The 27106-nt window shown below is 40.9% G+C and overlaps 1 protein-coding gene across 3 annotated transcripts in view; it reads left to right on the top strand.

Annotated features, from left to right (window-relative positions):
- Positions 1-75: 75 nt before the first annotated feature.
- The window catches only part of hsf1 (heat shock transcription factor 1), a 31553-nt gene continuing 4522 nt past the window's right edge, over positions 76-27106 (top strand). For 2 of the 3 annotated variants that reach the window (XM_035792853.2, XM_035792852.2), the window contains exons 1-13: positions 76-506; positions 4955-5063; positions 5544-5680; positions 6386-6510; positions 13610-13685; positions 18687-18748; positions 18857-18965; positions 19875-20011; positions 20529-20753; positions 23681-23755; positions 24474-24579; positions 25373-25426; positions 26021-26081. In XM_035792853.2, coding sequence (XP_035648746.1) covers positions 381-506; positions 4955-5063; positions 5544-5680; positions 6386-6510; positions 13610-13685; positions 18687-18748; positions 18857-18965; positions 19875-20011; positions 20529-20753; positions 23681-23755; positions 24474-24579; positions 25373-25426; positions 26021-26081 — 1402 coding nt within the window. In that variant the 5' untranslated portion in view covers positions 76-380. The remainder of the gene's footprint in view (positions 507-4954; positions 5064-5543; positions 5681-6385; positions 6511-13609; positions 13686-18686; positions 18749-18856; positions 18966-19874; positions 20012-20528; positions 20754-23680; positions 23756-24473; positions 24580-25372; positions 25427-26020; positions 26082-27106) is intronic. The other variant, XM_035792857.2, reaches the window with a different exon arrangement.

Below are 27106 nucleotides of genomic sequence, written 5' to 3'. Positions count from 1 at the left end.
TTATATAATCAACAGTAGTACTACTTTGGCATTTAATTCATGACACTTTGGTTGTCTTTGGTGGACGTTTGTTTTCCTCCCTGATGAGGTCACAAAATGGCGACCACCATGCGCCTGTGCAATGGCCTTTCTCTACGCAGTTGTTTAGATTTGTCGATTTGATGGATACTTCCACTTATAATAGTTTCTCAATTAGCTAAAAGTCTTCGAAATATTTTTGTTTGTGTTAAGATAAGGATAATTTCCAAAGAAATTGCATAGTTGTTACAGCAAAGATTGCGCTGTGTTTTTGATTTTCTTTTCTCTGGAGTTCTCATCCCTTGTTGGCTATTTTGGGAGTTTATCAACTTTTCAAGCGATTCTTGTCATTTTCGTTGATAATGGAGTTTCACGTTGGTGGGTCTGTTGGGGTCGTTGTCAGTGGGAATAGCGTACCTGCATTTCTCACAAAACTTTGGACTCTTGTTGAGGATCCTGACACCGATCCTCTAATCTGCTGGAGCCCAGTGAGTTAGCGAACGTTACTAATGCTAACTAACCTACTACCTAGCTGCTGGACACCTTACTTTGTATATCGACTTGGCTCACTTTCTAGACATTTGCTATCTAAATGTCATTCAATATGTTAGCTAACTGTCGGGACATAATTTAACAAAGACACCGTTAACTATAACTAGCTAACTATATGATAAACCACATCAGTTAGCCAACTAGCTAGTTAGCCTTGGTAGCTAGCTTGCTAACCAGATTATACGAGTTGGTTGGACTGAGTCAGAAAGATGTTACGAACCAGCTAGCTAGTTAACTAGCCAACTTAATTTGGTCAAATGTGAAGGTGACACGTTTGTCTGGGCAGCAACTGCCAGGGGCGCTTCGTGGCCGGTGCTTTGGTCATTCCAAGCTTCAGCTGTTGCTGGGTGTCAATTATCGTTAGCTGGCTAGCTATGTAGGCAATCCCTGTCTGCAGCCAGCTAATTTGGGGAACTCTGGACACAGTAACTAGCGGTTTGTGTCAAAACAGCCATGCAAAACCAGACATTCGTTGAAACTAGCTAGCATGGTTATGAGAAAAGGGGGTGTGAGAAAAGGGGGGTGTGGCTCTATAACCAATTTGAGAAATGGATGATGGATATGTGTATCATGCCGCCGTTGCATTGTCTGTGTGGCAATTTGACAGCCTTTTTCCAGACATCGCTAGCAACTATTTTTATTTATTTATATTTTTTATTCGCTAAACCACCATGTTATACTAAAAGCGATGTAATCAACGGCCAATGTTTACTTTTTTAATTGGGACTATGACATAATCGCAAACCAGTCTGATAGTACTTTTGACAGTATTTCAATCTGAATGAAGAAGCTATGGTTTGAAGTGACTGAAATTCATCAAATGTATTACACAATTATTGCCTGATAACGTCCTATGATCTTCTGTGTAGAAAAAAAGCATAATTAACTAGGTTTCCAACCAACCTTTGTGCTAGTAATATACACAACAGATATTATTTTTTGCCAAAGGACTGTTGGAAACATTTGTGGGTGAACTTTGCCACTGGATACAAAACATGCTAGAGAAGGTGGAATCTTTTTGTCTGGAAAATGTATTATATGAGAAATGTCAGTGAAAACTCTTATGGGCTGATAATATCCAAGTAAACTTGGAGTCACGCAATGACATGTATGGTCCTCCCACTATGATTAGTTGGGAAAGCATGCAGTTTATTAGGCTACAGATTAAATGAACTTCACAGGATGGTGAAAGTGCAAGGTGATGAAGGTGATGCCCCTTTCCAATAAACATTGAGGGTCTTATTCTGGTGACATGATCATCTAGGCTTGGCTGCCATTTGACAATCTCATCATGTAGACTATACATGTACTGTGTCTGCGAGCTGTTGGCTAGAGTGTATGTGCTAATACTACAGTGGGCATATTCACTATTAAATGTAACCTTTTTTTGTGGGAAAAGCATCCATTTTTAAAAGGTTTTGGAAATGCATTAAAGTTTATATTTTTAATCTGTACGTGCATTGGGAAAGTATTCAGTCCCCTTGACTTCTTCCACATGTTATATTACAGCCTTATTTGAAAATCTACATACAACAACCCAAAATGATGAAGCAAAAATATTTTTAGAAATGTTGGCAAATTTAGTACATTTATAAACCGATATCACATTTACATAAGTATTCAGACCTTTTATCCATTACTTTGTTGAATCACCTTTGGCAGAGATTACAGCCTGGAGTCTTCTTGGGTATGATTCAACAAGTTTGGCACACCTGTATTTGGGGAGTTTCTCCTATTCTTCTCTGCAGATCTTCTCAAGCTCTGTCAGGTTGGATTTGGGAGCGTCGCTTCACATCTATTTTCAGGTCTCTCCGGAGATGTTCAATTGGGTTCAAGTCCGGGCTCTTGCTGGGCCACTCGAGGACATTCAGAGACTTGTCACGCCTGCGTTGTCTTGGATGTGTGCTTAGGGTTGTTGTCCTGTTGGAAGGTGAACCTTCGCTCCAGTCTGAGGTCCTGCTGAGTGCTCTGAAGTTGGTTTTCGTCAAGGATCTCTCTGTACTTTGCTCTGTTAATCTTTCCCTCGATCCTGACTAGTCTCCCAGTCCTGCCTCTGAAAAACATCCCCTTAGCATGATGATGCTGCCACCATCATGCTTCAACGTAGGGATGGTGCCAGATTTCTTCCAGGCGTGACGCTTGGCATTCACGCCAAATAATTCAATCTTGGTTTTATCAGACCAGAGAATCTTGTTTCTCATGGTCTGAGAGTCTTTATGTGCCTTTTGGCAAACTCCAAGTGGGCTGTCATGTGCCTTTTACTGAGGAGTGCCTTCCGTCTGACCACTAACATAAAATCCGGATTAATAGAGTGCTACAGGGATGATTTTTATTCTGGAAGGTTCTCCCATCTCCACAGAGGAACTCTGGAGCTCTGTCAGAGTGATCATTGGGTTCTTGGTCACCTTGACCAAGGCCCTTCTCCCCCGATTGCTCAGGTTGGCCGGTCGGACAGTTCTAGGAAGAGTCTTTGTGGTTCCAATCTTCTTCCATTTGAGAATTATGGAGGCCACTGTTCTTGTGGACCTTCAATGCTACAGACATTTTTTGGTACCCTTCCCCTGATCTGTGCCTTGACACAATTCTGTCTCGGTGCTCTAGGGACAATTCCTTCGACCTCATGGCTTGGTTTTTGCTTGGACATGCACTGTCAACTGTGGGACCTAATGTAGACAGGTGTGTGGCTTTCCGATTCATCTCCAATCAATTTAATTTACCTTAGGTGGATTCCAATCAAGTGGTAGAAAAATCTCAAGGATGATCAATGGAAGCAGGACGAGTCTCATAGCAAAGGGTCTGGATCCTCTGGTTTTTGCAGCTGCACTCTAACCAACAGTTTGCAGATACTCTGTGGGTAGTCAAGTCTACATTGAGATTATTCATGCAAATATTTGTATTTGTCAAGCATCATCCCACCAGAATCAGACCTTTGATATTCATTGGAAATGAGCATCAAGAACACGGTGCACTTTCACCACCCTGTGAAGTTCATCATAAATTATTTGATTTAGGTAATAAACTGCATGGTTCCAACCCCCTGTGATGGGGTCATACTATTTTGTAGCTTAAACCATTCAAAAGAATGAGCCACATTTGTAGGAAGAAAACAGAAACTGCTCTGTTTATTATAACTGCATCTAGCGACTTCCAGAGGTTACTGATGTGACCCTGGTTCAATTATTATATATTTTTCCCGTAGTTTCTCTCGCGATTCCATTTTCAAATCAGGCGACCCCACATCACCCTAGTTTGGGAAACGCTGGGATAGACCATACGGTTCAAGAGAAAATATAGTAATGAATGAAAAAAGCATATAATCAACAATGGCATTATTTTCAATTAACTCTACCGCTCTTCCAACGATTGACTTTGGCACCAAAACATTAACAACAAAGACATATTGACATAGTCAAATATGTGTAAAAAAATATATATAAACAAGGATATTTCATGCTAAAAGCCTCATATTAAACACAAATGGTATTCACTAAGTTGGTTGTTTATATTTAGGATAATATGTTACAGCTTTGTCATTCAGTTTTAAAATCATATTATTTGATTATCGCTTATTTTACATTTGATAAGGCCACATAGAGGGCCAGAGACAATTAGACGCCTGTGATAATCTGAAGTTTCCAAAAATTGTAATAAAGTTCCCCCAAAAAACTTGAAAGCTCCTAAAATGCTGGTAGTTTACTGGTAAACTTAGAATGCTTCCAGTTATATAACCTCCCTTTGCAACCCTTTTAGGGATGTTATCTCTAACTAGCCTACTGGGTAGGAGAAAACCCTGTGTGTGTTGATGCAGCCTCTCATGTCTATCCAAAAGCCTCCTCCTATATGTTCATGGCCTCTGATCCAAGCAGCTGACTTCTCTCAGCATCCATTTCCCAAAAATGAATAGATAGCTAAATAACAAACTAACATTCAGGCAAAACACTTCTATTCTCCTACACTGGACCATTTCACTTTTCCACTAGTTCAGCCCTTATTGTGTCATGATGCCCTCTCAGATTGTGTGAATGTCCCCAGAATATTCAGGTTATGTTCAAATAAATCAACGACATGTTGATCTACTAATTAGGATATCAATACAGGTATTGGAATGCTCTGCCTTTAAATGTTTCAGGGGGTTCTCTTTGTCTCTTTACATTGCCAATGTGGTATTTCATCATTATTCAACCTGTAAACCATTGCCAGAGACTCGCCATAGTCACAGAGTTTAGTTAGAGACTTTATCAGACCCAATGTTGTTTAGCTTTGTTGTAAGCCACCCAAGGCAGCTTAACCTAATTCTTAGTACATTCTCAGTACATAGGGCCTAGCTAAGGTAAACTGGGGTTGTGCAATTATTTCTTTAACTGTTATTGTTCTTCCTTTACAGAATGGCAACAGCTTCCATGTGTTTGATCAGTGCCGATTCTCCAAGGAGGTGCTTCCCAAGTATTTTAAACACAATAACATGGCCAGCTTTGTGCGCCAGCTCAATATGTGTGAGTTGTCATTCATGTATTTAATACGTTAGGCATAGCAATGAAATCTTCATAGCAGCTTCATTTGATTTGCTTATACTTTTTATGTTTCTCCAGTTTAGCATTCTGTCCACAGAACCTTCTCTTATCGGTTTTGGCTGTGCGGTAGATTCTGCAAATTATTTGCTTATATTGTAATGAGCCTTTAAATAGACTCAACCAAGGAATTATTTTTATTAGAGGCTATTTCTCAGAAGTTGAGGTAGATGCAACCACGTTTTTTTTTCTGAAATCCTTGAGATGTTTTTGTATCTTTGGTTTTGTAATCCACTTGCATGTTATTTATTAAGGCTGAAAAGGCTAGGAGGATATGATTGCATACAGTGACCTAGAAATCAGCCTGTATTTTTTGTTTCTGAAACTTGCCTAATGTAAATTTCACGTATCTCTAGTAATTTAATGGTATGTCTTAGTCAAAACTGTGTTGTTTTCTTTCTACAGATGGCTTCCGCAAAGTAGTTCACATTGAGCAGGGCGGCCTGGTGAAGCCCGAGAAGGACGACACTGAATTCCAGCATCCCTACTTCCTCCGCGGACAAGAGCATCTGCTGGAAAATATCAAACGGAAAGTTACCAATGTAAGTGCAAAATGATAAAGTTGATCATCATGATATTTCTGATTCATGTATCATGCCCTTCTTCATACTCAACTCCGAACAGTCTTTTTAAATAGGCTTTACATAGCCCAAACATTATTAATTAAGAAAGTATTACAAATATGTTACATTTATAGTCAGAACTATGTAGCCAACTCCCTGTAGAAAACACACATGGAAAGCCTCAGTAAAACTCCTCATAGAGAAACCTATTGGGATGCTCCTCAGACAGACAGCATATGCTCCCAGTGCATGGCCTGCTTGGCCTGATTTTTCTCTCTGCTCCCCTCCACTCCTGTGACAGATTGAGCTAATCTAGTGGTCTCTGTGGAGCCTGCCATCTGGGGATGGGTGGATTAGAGAAAGCAGGCCAGGGAGCTTGTAATCTGAAGTTGCCGGACCCTTTAAGGCAGTCACTTTCTGCTCCGCTCAGTCCACTGATTTACTGCTGTTTCCATCTGCACCTTGATATAGTCTGCCTCTGGCCAACTGACCAGTTCAGGCTAAAAACTGAATACCGAATCATACACTTTCATTGTGTTTCCATGATATATCCCTCAGGGTTCAAGTCAGGGCCAAGGCCTACACTGAAGGCTTGTTTTTATCTCTTTCCCGCCTCCCTTTAACAGTTTTCTTTGCTTTAACAGTTTGCGTTAACCATTTCGTCATGTTCTCCCTCCCCCTCAGGTGTCCAATGTTAAACATGATGAGCTTAAGATGAGCTCAGACGACGTCTCAAAAATCCTGACCAATGTGCAGCACATAAAGGGCAAGCAGGAGACCATAGACTCCCAAATCATCGCCATGAAGCAGTAAGTGAAACGTTGAGGCACATTCTGATTCATATTGTGACTCATTCTCACGCGTATTGGACAGTTGGCTCGACTTAACTAATAAATTGAAATGAACAAAATCAACAAAAGGTCTGACAAGTATAGTGCAAAGTATAATCCCCAAATCCACATACAGTGCATTCGGAAAGTATTCAGACCCCTTGACATTTTCCAAATTTTGTTACATTTGAGTAAGGTTGTAACTATCCCATAATGGCAAAACAAAACAGGCTTTTAGATTTTTTTCTGCCAATTTATTCAAAATATTTAAAAAACTATCACATTTACTTAAGTACTCAGACCCTTTACTCAGTACTTTGTTGAAGCACCTTTGGCAGCGATTACAGCCTTGAGTCTTCTTGGATATGACGCTACAAGCTTGACACACCTTTATTGGGGGAGTTTCTCCCATTCTTCTCTGCAGATCCTCTCAAGCTCTGTCAGGTTGGATGGGGAGCGTTGCTGCACAGCTATTTTCAGGTCCCTCCAGAGATGTTCGATCAGGTTCAAGGCCGGGCTCTTGCTGGGCCACTCAAGGACATTGACACTTGTCCTGAAGCCACTCCTGCGTTGTCTTGGGTGTGTTCTTAGTGTCGTTGTCCTGTTGGAAGGTGAACACTCGCGCCAGATTGAGGTCCTGAGCACTCTGGAACAGGTTTTCATCAAGGATCTCTCTGTACTTTTCTCCGGTCATCTTTCCCTCGATCCTGACTAGTCCCTGACGCTGAAAACATCCCACAGCATGATGTTGCCACCAGCATGCTTCACCGTAGGGATGGTGCCAGGTTTCCTCCAGACTCTGGGTATTAAGACCAAAGAGTTCAATCTTGGTTTCATCAGATCAGAGAATCTTGTTTCTCATGGTCTGAGAGTGTTTCGGGGCCTTTTGGCAACTCCAAGCGGGCTGTCATGTGCCTTTTACTGAGGAGTGGTTTCCGTCTGGCCACTGTACCATAAAGGCCTGATTGGTGGAGTACTGCAGAGATGGTTGTCCTTTTGGAAGGTTCTCCCATCTCCACAGAGGAACTCTGGAGCTCTGTCAGAGGGAACTTCAGGTTCTTGGTCACCTCCTTGACCAAGGCCCTTTTCCCCCCGATTGCCCAGTTTGGCTGGGCGACAAGCTCTAGGAAGAGTCTTGGTGGTTCCAAACTACTTCAATGCTGCAGATATTTTTGGGTACCCTTCCCCAGATCTGTGCCTTGACACAATCCTGTCTCTGAGCTCTACATACAATTTCTTCGACCTCATGGCTTGGTTTTCGCGCTGACATGCACTGTCAACTGTGGGACCTTATATAGACAGGTGTGTGGTATCCAATTAATCTCCATTCAATTTAATTTACCACAGGTGGACTCCTATCAAGTTGTAGAAACATTTCAATGATGATTAAGGGAAGCAGGATGCACCTGAGCTTAATTTTGAGTCTCACAGCAAAGGGTCTGAATACTTATGTCAAGGTATTTCTGTTTTTTAATACATTTGCAAACATTTATAAAAATAAAAATAAACTGTTTTCACTTTGTCATTATAGGATATTGAGTGTAGATTGAGGACGTTTTTATTTATTTCATAAATTTTAGAACAAGCCTGTAACGTAAATAAATGTGGAAAATTATTCGGAATACTTTCCGAATGCACTGTAAGTTAACTGTTAACAAAGTTTCTGAATACTTAAGTAAATAAGTTTTTTTTTTTTTTTTTTATACATTTGAAAAAAATTCTGAACCTCTTTTTCACTTTTTTATTATTGGGTATTGTGTGTAGATTCATGAGGATTTTTATTTGATCAATTTTAGAATAAGGCTGTAACGTAACAAGGTGGAAAAAGTCAAGGGGTCTGAATACTTTTCGAGGGCACTGTAGATGCAAAATTTTCAGAATTGACTGCCCCTTAAACGAGCCAAAAACGTTCCTACCCCAGCTTAGCCTCTGTTCCACACAATAAGGTTCTCTCTCGTTCACGCTTTGCTGCTGTTTTGCTAAATTAGCGAGCATGTATATTGTGTCCCCATAGGGCTGCCGTAACCTAGCATGCTGCATTAAGGCGGTGTCAACCAGTTTACTTTAAGCTAGTGATTAGGCTGCTAGAGACAGAATTCCTAGAGGCTGAAGTATACATGCAGGAGTCAGTGTGCTGTTTGAATCCACAGAGCTGTCCTAAATTAACACATTCACACTATTTTGTAAAACTACGATTAAAGGCACACATCTAGTGGTGTAAAGTAGAGTTTTTAATTGTGGTAGGACTGCAGCTGTGGAGAGTTGGACCTTCTGTTTTTACCTGGCTGTGGTTTAGGATAGGTTCAGGGTTACTTCTATGTGTACCTTTTCTGGATGACTTGATACATTGTAGCCTGGGTGCCAGTCTGTTTCTGCTCTAGCCTCTTGCTAACTCATTATGGAATTGCCATGTTTGACTTGACAATGGAGTTGGCAAATGCACAAACCAATCTGGGACCAGACTAGATCAATTGTGGTTCAGACTGAGTTCCATGTTTGTAGCAGTAATGATGTGGGGATAACTCATTGCGTTGTGTCATTGTACCTGTCTGGTTAGTTAGCATGTCTACTCATTATAGATGTCTTGATGAAATGGGGTGCAAAGTTAAGTTCCCATTTTGTAACAGTTATAGGATAACCCATTGGGTTGTGTCAGTGCGCCTAACTCTGAGACTATATAATGGTGTTTCATGTTTCAGGACGCTTAGTCACCATTCTAAAACCGAGTGGCTCCTGTCATGCAGTTGGGATGATGTGGCCAGGCTGCACACCAGCTGCCTTTAGGCCGTCAGGGTGCTTGTCAGGCCCCACATAATTAATACAATCCTTCCTCCACACACACACAGACACACTTGGATTCTCCAGCTGGACCCTTGGACTCTTCATTGCCGCTGAGGGCTTTCTCTCATGTCCCAAACATATGTTCACAAACCAGACTTTTTCTTCATGGTACCATGATGCAATGCTCAGGGCAGTTTTCCTTATGACCTTATTCATCCTGTCCATCGGCACGGCATGACAGTCTCTCTCCATGTCTCTCACCATGTCCTCTTAGAATAAGAGAGTGCAAGAAGATGTGATTATTTATCCAATCTATTTTATTCAACTTGCCTGTTCGATCCATACCTTCAAATTAAGATGTATCACTCAAACGATGAATGTCCATCACGCGAGGTGGGTGGCTCTCAATAAAATGAGGCAAGAATCTCTCTTACTTATAAAAATGGATGCTTCTCTCTTACCATATTCCTTGTTATTTTCACACCTGCGCACCTCCCCTCAGACACTCAGAGAAATCTGACAGTTTGAAAAGTTATAGCTATGTTTCTGATTATCGGATGACTCACATGTTAAATAATCCCTCTAACTATTGGTCAGTGGTGTTTCGGGAGGGGTCAGTGATGACCCTATCCACTTGGAGGCATCCACACCTGCCTCTATAAACCCTGTTCATCTGCCCCACAGGGAGGTCAGCACAGACAGTGGGCTTTTCTGGTGCAACCTTATACAGGGCAGGGTGAGTTTACAAGGCAGCAAGGACCACTGATAGTCTATAAACACAGATAGAGCACCTCTCTTTTCCATGTCGGAAGTTTGAGGGCCCTGTAGCATTCAGATGACACCCCCAGTACACACCTCCTTCAACCCTCGTTCAGTCTCTGTTTTAATACCACATCTGTGTACTGGAAGTTCTTAAGGTTAACATGCGTTACTCCATAACAATGCCAGGTTGTAAGGCCGAAGCTATAATAATCAGCAAATTAATGTTTCATTTTGTCCTCGAAAGCTAGGCCTACATGTTGATTGATTTTTCAGGTTTATAATACAGGAGTTAGATCTTAATTTGACCAGTTTAGTCGCAGGAGTAAAATATTCCTGCACCAGAAGGATTTGATTATGAATGAATACAAAAAGAATACATTTCTAAAAGGAAATGATTTTGATCGGTTACATTAGGCTATGGGTTTTCAATGATGCCTACGGGTTACACGTGTGTGTCGTAGTGGAGACCAATATATCTATCTTGTGTTTATTAAAGGGTAGGAAGCATGCTTTCACTCACCAAAGTAACAGTGTGGTCAAAGACTTAGTAACTTAGTTGTCGTCACAATCTGGTTACCTATAACTACAAACATAGTTATGTTTTAGTGTTGTTACATATTTATTAACTTATTACCGTATATCTTCGGAACTACCCACAATGCACTATTTCTCAACGTCATATGGCGAACCGGTGCTACCTAGCTAGTTCCAGCTGGCTAACATTAGCTACTAGCCATGTTAGCATGTAATTGTATTCCAAACCAAGTATTAGTGTACATAGTAGCTCACCAGCACTACCGTTCAAAACTTTGGGGTCACTTCGAAATGTCCATGTTTTTGAAAGGAAAGCAATTTTTGTTGTCCATTAAAATAACATAACATTTATCAAAAATACAATTTAGACATTGTTAATGTTGTAAATGACTATTGTAGCTGGAAACGGCAGATTTTTTATGGAATATCTACATAGGCGTACAGAGGCCCATTATCAGCAACCATCACTGTGTTCCAATGGAACGTTGCGTTAGCCAATCCAAGTTGATCATTTTAAAAGGCTAATTGATCATTAGAAAACCCTTTTGCAATTATGTTAGCACAGCTGAAAACTGTTGTTCTGATTAAAGAAGTAATAAAACTGGCCTTCTTTAGACTAGTTGAGTATCTGCAGCATCTGCATTTGTGGGTTCGATTACAGGCTCAAAATGGCCAGAAACAAAGAACTTTCTTCTGAAACTCATCAGTCTTCTTGTTCTGAGAAATGAAGGCGAGAAATTGCCAAGAAACTGAATATCTCATGCAACGCTGTGTACTACTCCCTTCACAGAACAGCGCAGACTGCCTCTAACCAGAATAGAAAGAGTGGGAGGCCCTGGTGCACAACTGAGCAAGAGGACAAGTACATTAGAGTGTCTAGTTTGAGAAACCGACGCCTCACAAGTCCGCAACTGGCAACTTCATTATATAGTACCTGCAAAACACCAGTCTCAACGTCAACAGTGAAGAGGCGACTCCAGGATGTGGCCTTAAAATGATAAACTTGGATTAGCTAACACATGGTTCCATTGGAACACAGGAGAGATGGTTGCTGATAATGGACCTCTGTTCACCTATGTAGATATTCCATTAAAAAATCTGCCATTTCCTGCTACAATAGTCATTTATTACATTAACAATGTCTACACTGTATTTCTGATCAATTTGATGTTATTTTAATGGACCAAAACATAGCTTTTCTTTCAAAAACAAGGACATTTCTAAGTGACCCCAAACTTTTGAACCGTAGTGCACATTCACTCAGAAGAAACCATGCAAATTAATGCAAAAAACCTTGTTGAATGAAGTGAGCGGATTGGTTTAGAGAACTGCTTATGCTAATAACATTATTTGATAACTGATTAGCTGGCATTAAGTATTTCCTAAACTTTGGTTTACTTTAATGTAGCTATAACCTAGGTGTTGATAGCAACTGGCGGACTCAAGCAGTACTAACATAACGTTAGCAGGCTAGTAGGGCTAACGTTGACAGGCTAGTTGGCTAGCAACCTTGTGCGCTGAATTTTAACAATACAATCGAAGTATTTGCTTCTAAGTTAATTTAATGTTATTTAAACCAGTACTTTTGATGCTTATTCTAATGTAAATCCACGTGTTGAATGTGGTTACATTTATGCTACCTACCCTTTTAACCTATGTAAAACGACAGTTGTTGATGTATGGCAGCAATGTAGATACATTTTTGAATGTAGTAGGATCTACAGTTGTAGGACGTATTCTGTCTGGTGCTTTAACATTTGATCGAGGGAGATCTGCGGGTTTTCAGTGAAGTTATGTAAATCACAAGGCTCATTTGAATTTCCTGCGTCTGAGTGATCAAATTGAGATATTACATCTATAGTTTAATTTGCACTTTTTTAGAGCCACCTTAGTCAAGACAAGACTAAAATGCTAATCAAACCCTGAAATATATACATTTATATTCTGATTATTGTGGCAGCACCAGGTCATTCCTGGTACATTTCAATGTACTTGGAAATTGAAGGTGATTCTGAAATCTTCATCTTGTCATGGAGCCAGAATAATCAATCTGACATAAGTCATCAAGGTGTTGTCTAGCCTGGTTCCATAACTGTTTGCTCTGTCTTGCCAACTCCAGTGGGACAGAGACCATAAGAGATTACAGGACAGCACAAACATATCTGGGTCCAGGCTAGGTTTTGTCCGAGTCCAGGGCATGTAATTTAATGTGAGCCATGTGTATGGACAATGGATGAATCAGGCCCATGAGCACACCCACAAAGCAGCTTAACCATAGTCTGGGGAGCCAGGCTTTAAGAGCCAGGTGGAGGGGCAGGGTCTTTATAGACTGTACTAAAAAAGCTGAATAAACACAGCGCGCTAAGATCTTTCAATAGCCATTAACTTAACAAAATAAACTGCCTCAACTATTCCTCAAATCTTTACCAGTACTGTAAAAAATCTGCTGTGCCTCGTTAGGCATGCCACAGTATGGGGGGCTCTTAAAGATTAGGGTCTAAGCCCTTGCCCTCTTGCCCTTTGCCCTTTCCCCATCTTGGCTACATGTACTGTGGAGTTTTAGATCAGTTAGGGATGACGTGCTGTTCTGAGATTGGTTAGTCATTCTTTATTTCAAAACATGCGTTGCAGCTGGTTATTAGGCTATTCAACTGATGTATGAAGAAACATCACAATGTCAAGGACTGATGTCATTGTAGCAAGTGTCCATAACATTACCCAAAGAGGATGTCATGGGTTTGGGAATGGAAGGCAAATGATTAGTTGGCCTAATTGGGCATCAGTTGAATATGCGGTCCTTTGTGGCTCAGTTGGTAGAGCATGGCGCTTGTGGGTTCGATTCCCATGGGGGACTAGAACAAAAAAAGTATGAAAGTGTTTGCACTCTGGATAAGAGTGTCTGCTAAATGATTCAAATGTGTAATATATTTGCCATTTGTGGCATTCAATCTAAAATAATGATTAACTGATCTGTAAACAAGTATCCCCTTTGTCTTTCCAGTGAGAATGAAGCTCTGTGGAGGGAGGTGGCCAGCCTCCGACAGAAACACGCCCAGCAACAGAAAGTCGTCAACAAGGTAAAAGACAGTCACGGTACCTGCCACTGCTCTGACCACACAGAACATGGGGTTGGGTCTTCTATGCTATGGCAACATAGTAATTCGTGTGATAACATGTGGTCCTTGGTGAAGCATGGTGCTTGTAACGCTAGGGTAGTGGGTTCGATTCCACCCATACGTAAAATGTATGGCACACCTGTATTTGTGGAATTTCTCCCCTTTGCAGATTCTCACAAGCTCTGTCAGGTTGGATGTTGAGTGTCACTGCACAGCTATTTTCAGGTCTCTCCAGAGATGTTCAAGTACAGACTCTGGCTGAGCCACTCAAGGACATTCATAGACTTGTGCCGAAGCCACTCCTGCATTGTCTAGGCTGTGTGCAGGTCGTTGTCCTCAGTCTGAGGTCCTGAACGCTCTCGAGCAGGTTTTCATCAAGGATCTCTTTGTATTTTGCTCCGTTCATCTTTACCTAGATCCTGACTAGTCTCCCAGTCCCTGCCATTGAAGAAAATCCCCACAGCATGATGCTGCCACCACCATGCTTCACCGTAGGGATGATGCCAGGTTTCCTCCAGACGCTGGGTATTAAGACCAAAGAGTTCAATCTTGGTTTCATCAGATCAGAGAATCTTGTTTCTCATGGTCTGAGAGTCTTTCGGTGTCTTTTGGCAAACTCCAAGCGGGCAGTCATGTGCCTTTTACTGAGTGGCTTCCGTCTGGCCCCCCTACCATAAAGACCTGATTGTTGGAGTGCTGCAGAGATGGTTGTTCTTCTAGAAGGTTATCCCATCTCCACAGAGGAACTCTGGAGCTCTATCAGAAAGACCATCGGGTTCTTGGTCACCTACCTGATCAAGGCCCTGCTCCCACCAATTGCTCAGTTTGGCTGGGCGGCCAGCTCCAGGAAGAGTCTTTGTGGTTCCAAACTTCTTCCATTTAACAATGATGGGGACCTTCAATGCTGCAGATATTTTTTGGTACCCTTCCCCAGATCTGTGCCTTGACACAATTCTGTCTCAGAGCTCTACCTACAATTCGTTCGACCTCATGGCTTGGTTTTTGCTCTGACATGCACTGTCAACTGTGGGACCTTATATAGGCAGGTGTGCAACTTTCCAATTCATCTCCAATCAATAGAATTTACCACAGGTGGACTCCAATCAAGTTGTACAAACATCTCAAGGATGATCAATGGAAACATGATGCACCTGAACTCAATGTCGAGGCTCATAGCAAAGGGTCTGAATACTTATGTAAATAAGGTATTTCTGTTTTTTTTTGTTTTTTTAATCAATTAGCAGAAATTTCTAAACCTGTTTTCGCTTTGTCCTTAATCCATTTTACAATAAGGCTGTAATGTAACAAAATGTGGAATAAGTCAAGGGGTCTGAATACTTTCCCGGATGCCCTGTATATATATTATAACACTTGGATTGTGTCCTAGACTTGTTTGTCATCGTCAATGATTCTGAATGTGTGTACTGCACATATTTTCGGCCATTGAAATCCTCAGGCCACCTAAAAGTTTATTTCCTTTTTTATTTATTTTTAATATTTTATGAACAGTACAAAACATACATATACCAATGACAACATTGTAGAAACATCAACTACATCACACCTCGCAGACCATCTAGCACCCCGTCTCCAGCGCCAGCATCACTTTCCTCCACATGGACTGAAACGGCACCATTTTGTATCTCTCCGTAGCCCACACACTTTCAATATTTAAATAATACATCATTAGAGTTTTCCATTGTATCAATGATGGCGGATTGATTTCCAAGTTTTTAGTATACGTTTTTTCAAGATGAGTAACGACAAGAGAATCGTCCAGCCCATTGGGTATCTCACGACATCCCTATATGGCATGTCTTGAAATGTGCAGACAGACGGATTAAAAGCAAGTTTACATTGTAATACCAACTTTCTAGCTCCGCCCACAACTTCCAGAGACTATAGCATTCCCAGAGAGCATGGATTATTGAGTCATTAATAGTTTTACACTTAAGACATGACTCTGATGTTGTGCTGAAGCATCTGTGCATTTTGTCTCTTCTATAATAAACATTTGTTTATACTGGATTAAGGGTACATTGATGTTAAATGTAATTTTGTGAGTTATGCTCCAACTCTCCCTCCATCTTGTGCCAACATCAGTTCTCCTGAAGTCTTGGTTCCAGTAGTTTATGTTATTTTCTAAGAGATTGTCAGTTGGATATGCTCTCTGCAAGGTTTTATATATCTTCCCTATCGTATGAATACCCCTTTCTGTCTCAAATACGATTCCCTCAAGGTTGCTCTAATGTCCAACACATTTCTAATCCACATTTTGTGATATATAACTTTTATGTTCCATATATTTGATACTATCTACATTGGTCTGTCCAAAATTACTTTTTAATTCTGACATGGGAATTAATGTATTTCCTGTTACCATGTCATTTACAATTGCTATGCCTTTAGTTTTCCATGTGGACCAATTTATCAGTGATTCCTGAAAAGCTATCCAAGGAATGTTCCATAGGGTTGTGTTTTTAGGAAGTCACATTGGTTCTTGTAGAATACGTTTCATTGTCTTCCATGTTGTTACAGTGTTTTTAACTATGAAGTTGTTCATGTTCTTAGCTTTATCCTTTGAAAATAGACATGTAAAAAATATTCTGGGCATGAGCATCCACATCTTCAATATGTACCCATTGTTCCTTTTTAGTGCTTTTAACTATATGTCACAAGTAAAAGCCTTGGGTATCGAGTTTATACTATTCCAAATCTGGAAGGTTAAAACCACCCTCAGACTTAGGAAGATGTAAAACTTTCATTTTCATTCTATTAATTTTATTATACTGAGCAGTTGTTGGCTGCTTTTCCTTTTAATCTGCGGTCCAACTCATCCAAAACCATCTCAATTGGTTTGAGGTTAGGTGATTGTGGAGGCCAGATCATCTGATGCAGCACTCCATTACTCTCCTTCTTGGTTAAATAGCCCTTACACAGCCTGGAGGTGTGTAGCTTAATTTCTCTGTTGAAAAACAAATGATAGTCTCACTAAGTGCAAACCAGATGGGATGGCGTATCGCTGCAGAATGCTGTGGTAGCCATGCTGTTTAAGTGTACCTTGAATTCTAAATAAATCACAGACCGTGTCACCATCAAAGCACCATCACACCACCACCTCCTCTTCCATGCTTCAGGGTGGGAACCATACATGCAGAGATCATCTGTTCACCTACTCTGTGTCTCACAAAGATAGGGTGGTTGGGACCCAAAATGTCAAATTTGGATTCATCAGACCAAAGGACAAATTTCCACTGGTCTAATGTCCATTGCTCGTATTTCTTGGCCCAAGCAAGTCTCTTCTTATTATTGGTGTCCTTTAGTAGTGGTTTCTTTGCAGCAATTCGACCATGAAAGCCTGATTCACGCAGTCTTTTCTGAGCAATTGACGTTGAGATGTGTCTGTTACTTGAACTCTGTAAAGCTTGTATTTGGGCTGCAATTTCAGAGGCTGGTAACTCTAACATGCTGACCACACCGCTTGCACGCGCATGTTGGTATTGTCCACCCACACCAGATGCAATCAGGACATGCAGGTTGAAATATCTAAATGAACTCTGAACCAACTATATTAATTTGTGGACCGGTCGAAAAGCATTAAACATGTATTGCAATTTAGCTAGCTTGCTGTTGCTACTGTAGCTAATTTGTCCTGGGATATAATCATTGGGTTGTTATTTGACCTGATGCACAATGTCCTCTAATCCGACAATTAATCCACAGATAAAATGGTGAACCGAGTTCATTTCTAATTATCTCTCTTCCTTCAGGCATCTTCTTCTTTTGACTTTTTATGGTGGTTTGCAACCAACTTTAAGTTCATCTTTCATTCACCCACGTGGGTATATGCTCCTAAAAACCAATGAGGAGATGGGAGAGGCAGGACATGCAGTGCGTCAAGCGTCACAAATGGAACCAAGTTTTATTTTATCTCCTGGCTACGCAGACGTTAAAATATAACCAATTTCTTGGTATTTTTAGGGCTATCTTCTGTATACCAACCCTACCTTGTCACATCACAACTGATTTACTGAAACGCACTAAGAAGGAAATAAATTCCACAAATGAACTTTTAACAAAGCACACCTGTTAATTGAAATGCATTCCAGGTGACTACCTCATGAAGCTGGTTGAGAGAATGCCAAGAGTGTGCAAAAATGTCATCAAGGCAAAGGGTGGCTACTTTGAAGAATCTCAAATTATATCAAATATATTTTGATTTGTTTAACACTTTTTTTGCTTATTACATGATTCCATATGTGTTATTGCATAGGTTTGTTGTCTTCACTATTATTCTACAATGTGGAAAATAGTCTAAATAAAGAAAAACTCTAGGTGTGTCCAAACTTTTGGTACTGTATCTTTTGATAATATAATCTAGACAGTCAAGGCAAATTTGGAATTTCTTAAACAATGAATTTGATATTGTGTTTGAGCAACAAAAAAACACAGCATTAGCCATGGCAAAATGCATAGAGTTGCAGGAAATTAGCTTTAAAACTAATTAGAATTGTGTAGAATTGCAGAGAGTTGGCTTAAAAATGCCCCAAAATTCTCTACACTGCCAGGATGGGGGAGGCAAAAAAAATCTGCTGGGGAAACTGCCCATCGCCGCGCCCACCACCTAAGCCCTTTTTTGATCCAGAATAAACCCTGTACTGTCATTGCATTGGTGTCTGGGTGTATGTGGATTTTAAATTGTCTAATAAATCAACCAATCATCTCCTGCTAACTAGAGCTGGGACGATAAACCGAACGTTGACACCGACCGTACCAACCATTTGCTAACGGTTCAATTGATAGTTAAAGCATTCAAAGTATTAGTAGATGTTATAAGGGTACGGCAATATACAAAAGTAGGCTAACCGGTGCAAGTTTAATGTTAGAAATGTATACTTCTATTTATCGTGAAATTTGCCAATATCACCCAGCTCTACTGCTAACTGTGTCTGTCTTCCACAGCTCATCCAGTTCCTAGTGACCCTGGTGCAGTCCAACAGAGTCCTGGGGATGAAGAGAAAGATGCAAGTCATTTAACATAGCTACTGCACATTCAGTCAAATAGTGAACCAGTAAAGGGTTGTGAGTGTTTGACTCTTGTCTTGTGTCTCCTCTCTATGGAACTACTAAAGTCCCCTGATGCTGAATGACAGCAGCTCCGCCCACTCCTTGCCCAAGTTCAGCAGGCAGTACTCTCTGGAACATCTTCAGGCCTCGCTGCAGGGCTCGCCTGCTATCTCCGTGAGTTCAGCATCACCGGGAACCTAGCCGAGCTTGGCACCTCCCTGTGGTAGAAGTGGAACTCTGGCTGAATGAATTCACAGTTGATGCTATTGCTTACAGCTGCACTTTTGCAATTGAGTTATGATATGGACAACTTGATTTGTAAGGCATGTTTTGATGTAGGCTAGTGAGGTAAGTACACAAAATGGTGACAATCTCCAGAAAAGACTTCATCAGTCACAGATGGCTAATTCATATCTCCAGATATGAGGACTTACTGTAAGTCACTTTTTAAGTTTATTGGTCTTTTAACCAGACCGGGGTAAGCTAGTTCATTCAGAGGTGTGGTCGCTGGGGCGCCACTAAGAAAGGTGTATTGTTATTGAGCTTGTGTTACGCATCTGATCTTGTTAGAGTGCCTCCTGAGGGGCGCAGTGGTCTATGGCGTCACTCCAGACCCGGGTTCGATCCTAGGCTGACGCAGCCGGCCGAGACCGGGAGACCCATGAGGTGGCTCACAATTGGCCCATTGTCGTCCGGGTTAGGGGAAGTTTTGCCCGGCCGGGATGTCCTTGTCCCATCGCGATCTAGCGACTCCTTGTGTTGGGCCGGGCATATGCACACTGACTTCGGTCGCCAGCTGTACGGTGTTTCCTCTGAAACATTGGTGCTGCTGGCTTCCAGATACTGCAGTGTCAAGAAGCAGTGCAGCTTAGCAGGATCGTGTTTCGGGGGACGATTGTCTCTCGGCTTTCGTCTCTCCCGAGTCCGTAGGGGAGTTGCAGCGACGGGACAAGACTAATGACCAATTTGGATATCACAAAATTGGGGAGAACAAGGGGTATAAAAATAAAATAAAAATCAACTGATCTTGTTAGGATGTCAGTACAGCTGTAGTATGTATGTGAATGTGTGTCATCTTCCCAGGCCTCAGGCGCACCATTCACCAGTACCGGTCTCTTCACGGCAGAGCCGTCTCTTAACAACGGCCCCATAATCTCTGACGTCACTGACCTGGCACAGGCCAGTCCTGTGGAGGTCACTAATGAGTGGATAGAGGAAAGGTTAGTGAGCTTGCCTCATTTCATCAACCATCTGTTAAATGTGTTTGTTGTTTTTTTGTTTCAAAAATCTACTTTTCTTTCCTGATCACATGACCTGACCAAGAAATCCTCTAACAACTAAGGCAGGGATCATCAACTAGATTATTTTCTTGAGGGGATGGTCAGGGAGCAGAAACATAATTAGAAATAATTTGTAGACTGCAAATTGACCGCAAGAAGCCCAGACAGATATATAATTTGACTAAAACATAATCATTTCAAACCTTGCTTACATTTGCATACGATTTTCATACCTCTCTATTATGCGTGGGATTACTTTGGAACCAATTTCCAAAATGAAAATCACTTGGAGTTGATTTGAAAGGCAAAGAAAATCACCCGCGGGCCGCCAGTTGGGGAACCCTGAACTAAGGCCTAAAGCTTTTCCTGGTCAAGTCAGGATTCAGGAACAACTCCTGACCACATACCAACTATCCAAGAATAAACTAAATTACCCCATTTCTCTTCCTGTCTTCAGCACGAGCCCATTGGTCCACATAAAGGAGGAGCCGTCCAGTCCCGTGTTGGAGGAGGTCTGTCCGGCCGAGGCCGTGATCGGTGGGGCAGGAGTCCAAGTAGACACTCCCCTGTCCCCCATCACCTTCATCAACTCCATCCTGCAGGAGAGCAACGAGCCTAACGCGTCCCCTGCCCCAACGACCCCTACGGAGCAAAAGTGTCTCAGCCTCGCCTGTCTAGACAAGTGAGTGATTCCCATGATGTCATCGTGATCAGGTCCCACTGCCAGTCTGCCCCTCAGTCCCTCCTACCTAGCACAGGTCAACAGAAATGACCACAATGAGCCTAATTCTCCCCTTCTACAGTCGTGTTCGTTTGTTCACTTCCCCTTAAAGGATTCCTTGTCAATCTAATTGCCTAAAAGACACTGCGGCGATAGGAAGGCCACCCGCTGCTTTTCACTATTCGTCATTGCGTTTTTTCCATAGCTTAAGATCCACTTGCATCACGCTAGCGTTTCATTGCCTTGATAATCAGTTGTCGCATGCCAATGGATGTCTGCAGCCAGCCTATTGCCCTATGCTTCTCCTCATGCTCAACCGTCTCTGTGTGTATCACGTCACATTGTATCAAGAGGATGTGCTAGGGATTCAAAGGAGCTCCTCCACTGATGAACAGTTTGGGCAGCTGTTAGCGCTTTATGCTAGTTTAATACGCACCATCGTTCAACAAGCTCTACATACACAACCCACTGGCCTTTCTCTGGTTTTGCTAAGTATACACTTCAAAGACGAGGCAAATTATTCTAAACCAGACATGGATTCGTTGGCATTTTAGACATAGTTCTGTTGATTTGTTGCATTTCATCTTGGCTTTTTAGTTTTACGATCCTGGCTGTTGCTACTAACTGAACATAATAAGTTACTTGCCGTTTAATCAAACTAATGCATACTGTAAATCTTAATCTACAGATGTGTAGATTTATGGGCAGAGAAATGCAATTTTCAAGGTTTTTTTTAACCTTTTTCCTTTCTTGATGTTGTCTCAGTCATTGACTTCTGTGTCATTGTTGAGATGAGTTAAAATTGTTATTTATTTTCTAGAAATCGTACTCTCTAATGGAACCTAGACTGTACATTACATACAGGGCCTTCAGAAAGTATTCACACCCCTTTACTTTTTCCACATTTTGTTGTGTTACAAAGGGGGACTAAAATAGATTTAATTGTCCATTTTGGTCAACGATCTACTCAAAATACTCTTGTCAAAGTGGAAGACAAATTCAAACATTTTTTCATGATTAATGAAAAATAAAACACTAATATAGCTTGATTACGTAGATATAACCCCCCTTGAAAAAACATTAGAATCACCTTTTGCAGCAATTTAAAGCTGTAAGTATGTTTAGGCAAGTGTCTAAGAGCATTCCATACCTGGATTATACAATATTTTTCCTGTTATTATTATTTTTCTATTCTTCAAGCACTGTCAAGTTGATTGTTGATCATTGCTAGAAATATATTTCTAAGTCTTGCCACTGTTCCTAGGCCGTCATTGAAAATAAGAATTTGTTCTTAACTGACTTGACTGGTTAAATAAAGGTAAAAATATATATAAAATAATAGATTTTCAAGACAATTTTTGTCAAAGCTGTAACTAGGCCACCCTGGAACATTCAATGTTGTTTAGTTAAGAGTCTCCAGTGTATATTTGGTCTTGTATTTAAGGTTATTGTCCTGCTGAAAGTGAATTTGTCTCCCAGTGTCTGTTGGAAAGCAGACTGAACCAGGTTTTCATCTAGGATTTGCCTGTGCTAAGTTGTATTCTGTTTCTTTTTATCCCCAATAAAACCTCCCTACTCCTTGCCAATGACAAGCATACCCATACCATGATGCAGGCACCACAATGCTTGAAAATATGAAGAGTGGTAATCAGTGATGTTATGTTGGGTTTTTCCCAAACATAACACTTTGTATTCAGTACATATAGTTAATTTCTTTACCACATTCTTTGCAGTATAACTTAAGTGCCTTGTTGCACTTAAGGATGCATGTTTTGGAATATTTGTGTTCGGTACAGGCTTTCTTCTTTTCATTTAGGTTAGTAACTACAATGTTCTTGATCCATCCTCAGTTTTCTCATCACAACCAACAAACTCTGTAACTGTTTTAAAATCACCACTGGCCTCATGAGAATCCCTGAGCAGTTTCCTTCCTCGCCATCAAGTGAATTAGGAAGGACGCCTGTGTCTTTGTAGTGACTGGGTGTGTTGATACACTATCCAAAGCCTAATTAATAACTTCACCATGCTTAAAGGGATATTCAGTGTTTTTACACATCTATCAGTCTTTGCGAGGATTTGAGAAACAAATATCTGTTTTTTGTGGTTGGATCTGTGTTTGAAATGCACTGCTCAAATGAGAGACCTTACAGATAATTGTGTGTGGGGTACAGAGATGAGGTAGTCATTCAAAAATCTTTTAAACCTCTTATTGAGCACATAATGAGTCCATGCAACTTATTGTGTGATTTCTTAAGCACATTTTTTCTCCTGAACTGATTTAGGCTTGCCATAACAAAGGGGTTGAATACCTATTGACTTAAAACATTTCAGCTTCTCATTTTGTATTTTGAAAATATTCCAAAAACAAAATTCCACTTTGACATTATGGGGTATTGTGTGTAGATCAGTGACACAAAATCTACATTTCATTAATTTTAAATTCAGGCTGTAACAACAACAAAAAGTCAAGGGGTGTAAATACTTTCTGAAGGCACTGTGTGTTGTGGCTTAATATGTTTTACAGCAGGATTCCATTATAACCCAGCAGCCATTCAACATCCCTTTTCCTGTGGTACCAATGCCCCTTATCAGAGATCAGTATATAATGATGAGATGCTCATGTGTCCGCCCTAACAATGGAAGTCGTCGACAAACTTAGGTCCAAAATAAGCCCATGGAATCACATTGGGTTTATTTTGAACAGATTTTGGCAAGAGTGGAAACCTCTTGCTTTGCCTCTTCCTTTCTGCCCTTATTCTTATTTTCAGCCAATGAGAAGCCGAGTAGCCAATGTGATCCCCACTCCTGGGCTCTAGTCAACCTATGGGGTGCAGTGTGTCGTAGTGCTATGATCTCTCTCTCCAGCTGTTGTGCTTTTATCTTTTCAGTTCTACACAGATGTCAGAGGTCTCTCGCCTCTTCCCCAGCCCCTCCTCGACTCTACACCTCAGACCTCACCCAGGGTTAGCATTTCAGTTGTCCCACAAACCCTGTTATGTTGTCCTCCCCCCAGAACACTTGTTTGACGCTGCTGCCTGTACCTGACATTGCTACCAGCAACAAGCCCAGAAAACAATCTGTCAAGCCTGTGTGAAATGAGAGAAATTAACAAAGTGATGTCTATATTGAGCAAATATATTAGATCAGTCATTATTGCGTATAATTTCTAATCATTTACCCTATCCCTGGATGTGACAACCTGTACTCTTGGTCTAGAAACAGGTAGTGCGTCTCAATATTTGATAGGTCTCAGTATTTGGCACCAACTGAGAACATCATTATTGATAATTGATCATGTTTTGAACACACAGGCTTGAAAAAACATCTGATTCAGCATGTTTTGTCCGAATGTTAATCTATCTGCACAACCCCAAATGCTACCCTCCATTTAGGTCAAAGGTCAATCATTCTGTGAGTGTGTTTTAATGTGGCAGGCCCAGTGAACTGTAGGGGAAAGGCAGACTATTCCACGTTCTGGGGATCAGGCTCACAACTCGGTGATTGTGTGGCCCACTCAGCGCTGTTCCAATGGCTTCTGTTGCTCATATGAAATGAGTTGTGTTGGGTGATTTTACTACCATTTGTTTTAAACCGCTAATTTGCTTTAATGCGTGTTTGTGTTTAGTCAGGGAGATCTTCAGAAACGTATAAATATGAACCATGTTTTGTTTGTTGGTGTAGGAGTGAGCTGAGTGACCATTTGGACAGCATCGACAATGGCCTGGAAAACCTCCAGACTATCCTAAACGCGCAGTCCATCAATTTCGAGTCCTCACCCCTCTTTGAAGTAAGTTCAGGCTTTGTTTTTCTGTCCCAGCAACCGTATGCTGAGGCATTTACTGTGTGTGGGACACTGTGACTGGTCAAATAAGAATGTGCAGTGAGGTTTGTCACTGCATTTCTAGGTGACAGAGTGTGTTTTAAAGGGACTGTGGCTTTGTTGGTCAACTTGGTGTGAGGTGACTGTGACTACACAGATAGAGTTAATGGTTCATGCACACTGGTTTTACAAAACGGCAGGATGTTTCTATGACACAGACTGACCAGGTGAAAGCTATGATCCCTTATTGATTTCACTTGTTAAATCCACTTCAATCAGTGGATTTTATAAAAAATATATATATTTTACCCTTATTTTACCAGGTAAGTTGACTGAGAACACATTCTCATTTACAGCAATTAGATGCAGTTAGAGACAGGTTAAAGAAGGATTTGTAAGCCTTGAGACATGGATTGTACATGTGTGCCATTCAGAGGGTGAATGGGCAAGACAAGATATTTAAGTGCCTTTGAACAGGGTATAATAGTAGGTGTATGAAGAATGGCGCACCATCCAAAGGACATACACCCAACTTGACACAAATGTGGGAAGCATTGGCATCAACATGGGCCAGCATCCCTGTGGAATGCTTTCGACACTTTGTAGAGTCCATGCCCCGATGAATGGAGGAGGGGGGTGTTCTTAATGTTTTGTACACTCAATGTATATTGTCTTATTCCTTGTGAATGTTATTATAGATATGATTCTGCTGAAAAAACCCAGGGGATAATCACATTTTCTTCAACTACTTGTCTTTCAGTTCTTCAGTTCTTCCCTGCCTGGCTCTGAATTCGACCTGGAGAGCCTTGACTGTGTAAGTCCGACAGATTCTAGACACAGCATGTACACAATCCACATTCTATGTACACAATGAACACCAAGCTAAAAACTACAGACTACATTATGAGTTGTGCATGTATAGATAAACCAATTTATAGGGTGATGTACAATAGGGGAAATATATATATATATATATATATATATAAGGGTCTGTCAAAGGGCAGATGCAGAGGTGCTTGGTGCAAAGGGCAGGTGCGTGACAGCTTGATGTTCGTTGTGTACATAACATCTGGATTGTGTAATTCTGTGTGCAAAGAGCAATGTGCAGTTCTATGAGAGTGCAGGGTGCATAGTCCATGGATGAAAAGATCATGGTAGACAAGGTGGCTGGTTGGTGAGGGCCACGGCACAGGGGAAGAACCTGTTCAGGTGGCGGGACGTTTTCGTCGTGATTGACCTGAACCATTTGCCAGAGGGTAGTCTTTGGGAGATGGGGTTGAAGGGGTATGGATATAGACCTGCTGCTGTAGCAGGGCAAAGGGATTGTGTCTTTAGCTATTTACTTCCTTTTGTATTGTTCATAAAATAAGTCAGTGTCTCACACTGTGGCCCCCTCCATTTTTTATAGATCCAGGACTTGCTTTCATCAGATTCACCCAAAGGGGCTGAGAGAAGTGACAATTACACAGGTAAAAAACTCCTAATAAACTGTATATCATGCTGACAATGCATTATTTTGTAAATATTAATTTTGCTTTTATGTGACTGTGTTCTGATACTACTGCTACTACACAGTAAAATTGCAAGAGTTAATTCAACTCCCATGGAGTGAAATTCAACACCATTTTGGGGTTTATATAGTCCCACCCCATTTAGTCAAAACTACTGTGGTTTCACACTTCTCTGTGTTTTTAATTGGCTCCCATGCCATTTTACACTTTTCTGTGTTTTTAATTGGCTCCCATGCCATTTTACACTTTCTGTGTTTTTAATTGGCCCCCATGCCATTTTATACTTTTCTGTGTTTTTAATTGGCTCCCATGCCATTTTACACTTTTCTGTGTTTTTAATTGGCTCCCATGCCATTTTATACGTTTCTGTGTTTTAATATGCTCCCATGCCATTTTACACTTGTCTGTGTTTTTAATTTGCTCCCATGTCATTTTACACTTTTCTGTGTTTTTAGTTAGCTCCCATGCCATTTTACACTTTTCTGTGTTTTTAATTGGCTCCCATGCCATTTTACACTTATCTGTGTTTTTCTAACATGCTCCCATGCCATTTTACACTTTTCTGTGTTTTTAACATGCTCCCATGCCATTTTACACTTTTCTATGTTTTGAATTTCAATCATCTGACTACATTTTCCCTTTAGTACTTTACTACCTTTTTAACACTGTAGAGACTAAAGCCTAATTTGCATATTTCCCACTGTGCTATTTGAATGAATGATAAGGTTACCACCGATTACCATGACATCTAATTCCTTATGTAATCCAGCCAGAAGGAGGACATCCAACAATCTGAACTTTACATGAACCACAACCGGCTGTCAAAGTTATTGCTAGGCTGGAAGGTGTCATTTGAAAATACTACTTAGATTGTGTAAACGGGAACAACTATCTCGGTAACGCTTGCAATAAATCCAACCACTGACCCAATCTGTATGTTATTTTTCTTTGTATACCATAAGATCAATAATGACCAATGTACA

Source organism: Oncorhynchus keta, chromosome 19, assembly GCF_023373465.1.
Source record: "Oncorhynchus keta strain PuntledgeMale-10-30-2019 chromosome 19, Oket_V2, whole genome shotgun sequence".
Taxonomy (NCBI): domain Eukaryota; kingdom Metazoa; phylum Chordata; class Actinopteri; order Salmoniformes; family Salmonidae; genus Oncorhynchus; species Oncorhynchus keta.
Note: the sequence above shows the minus strand (reverse complement) of the source record. Positions and strands in the feature narration are given on the sequence as shown.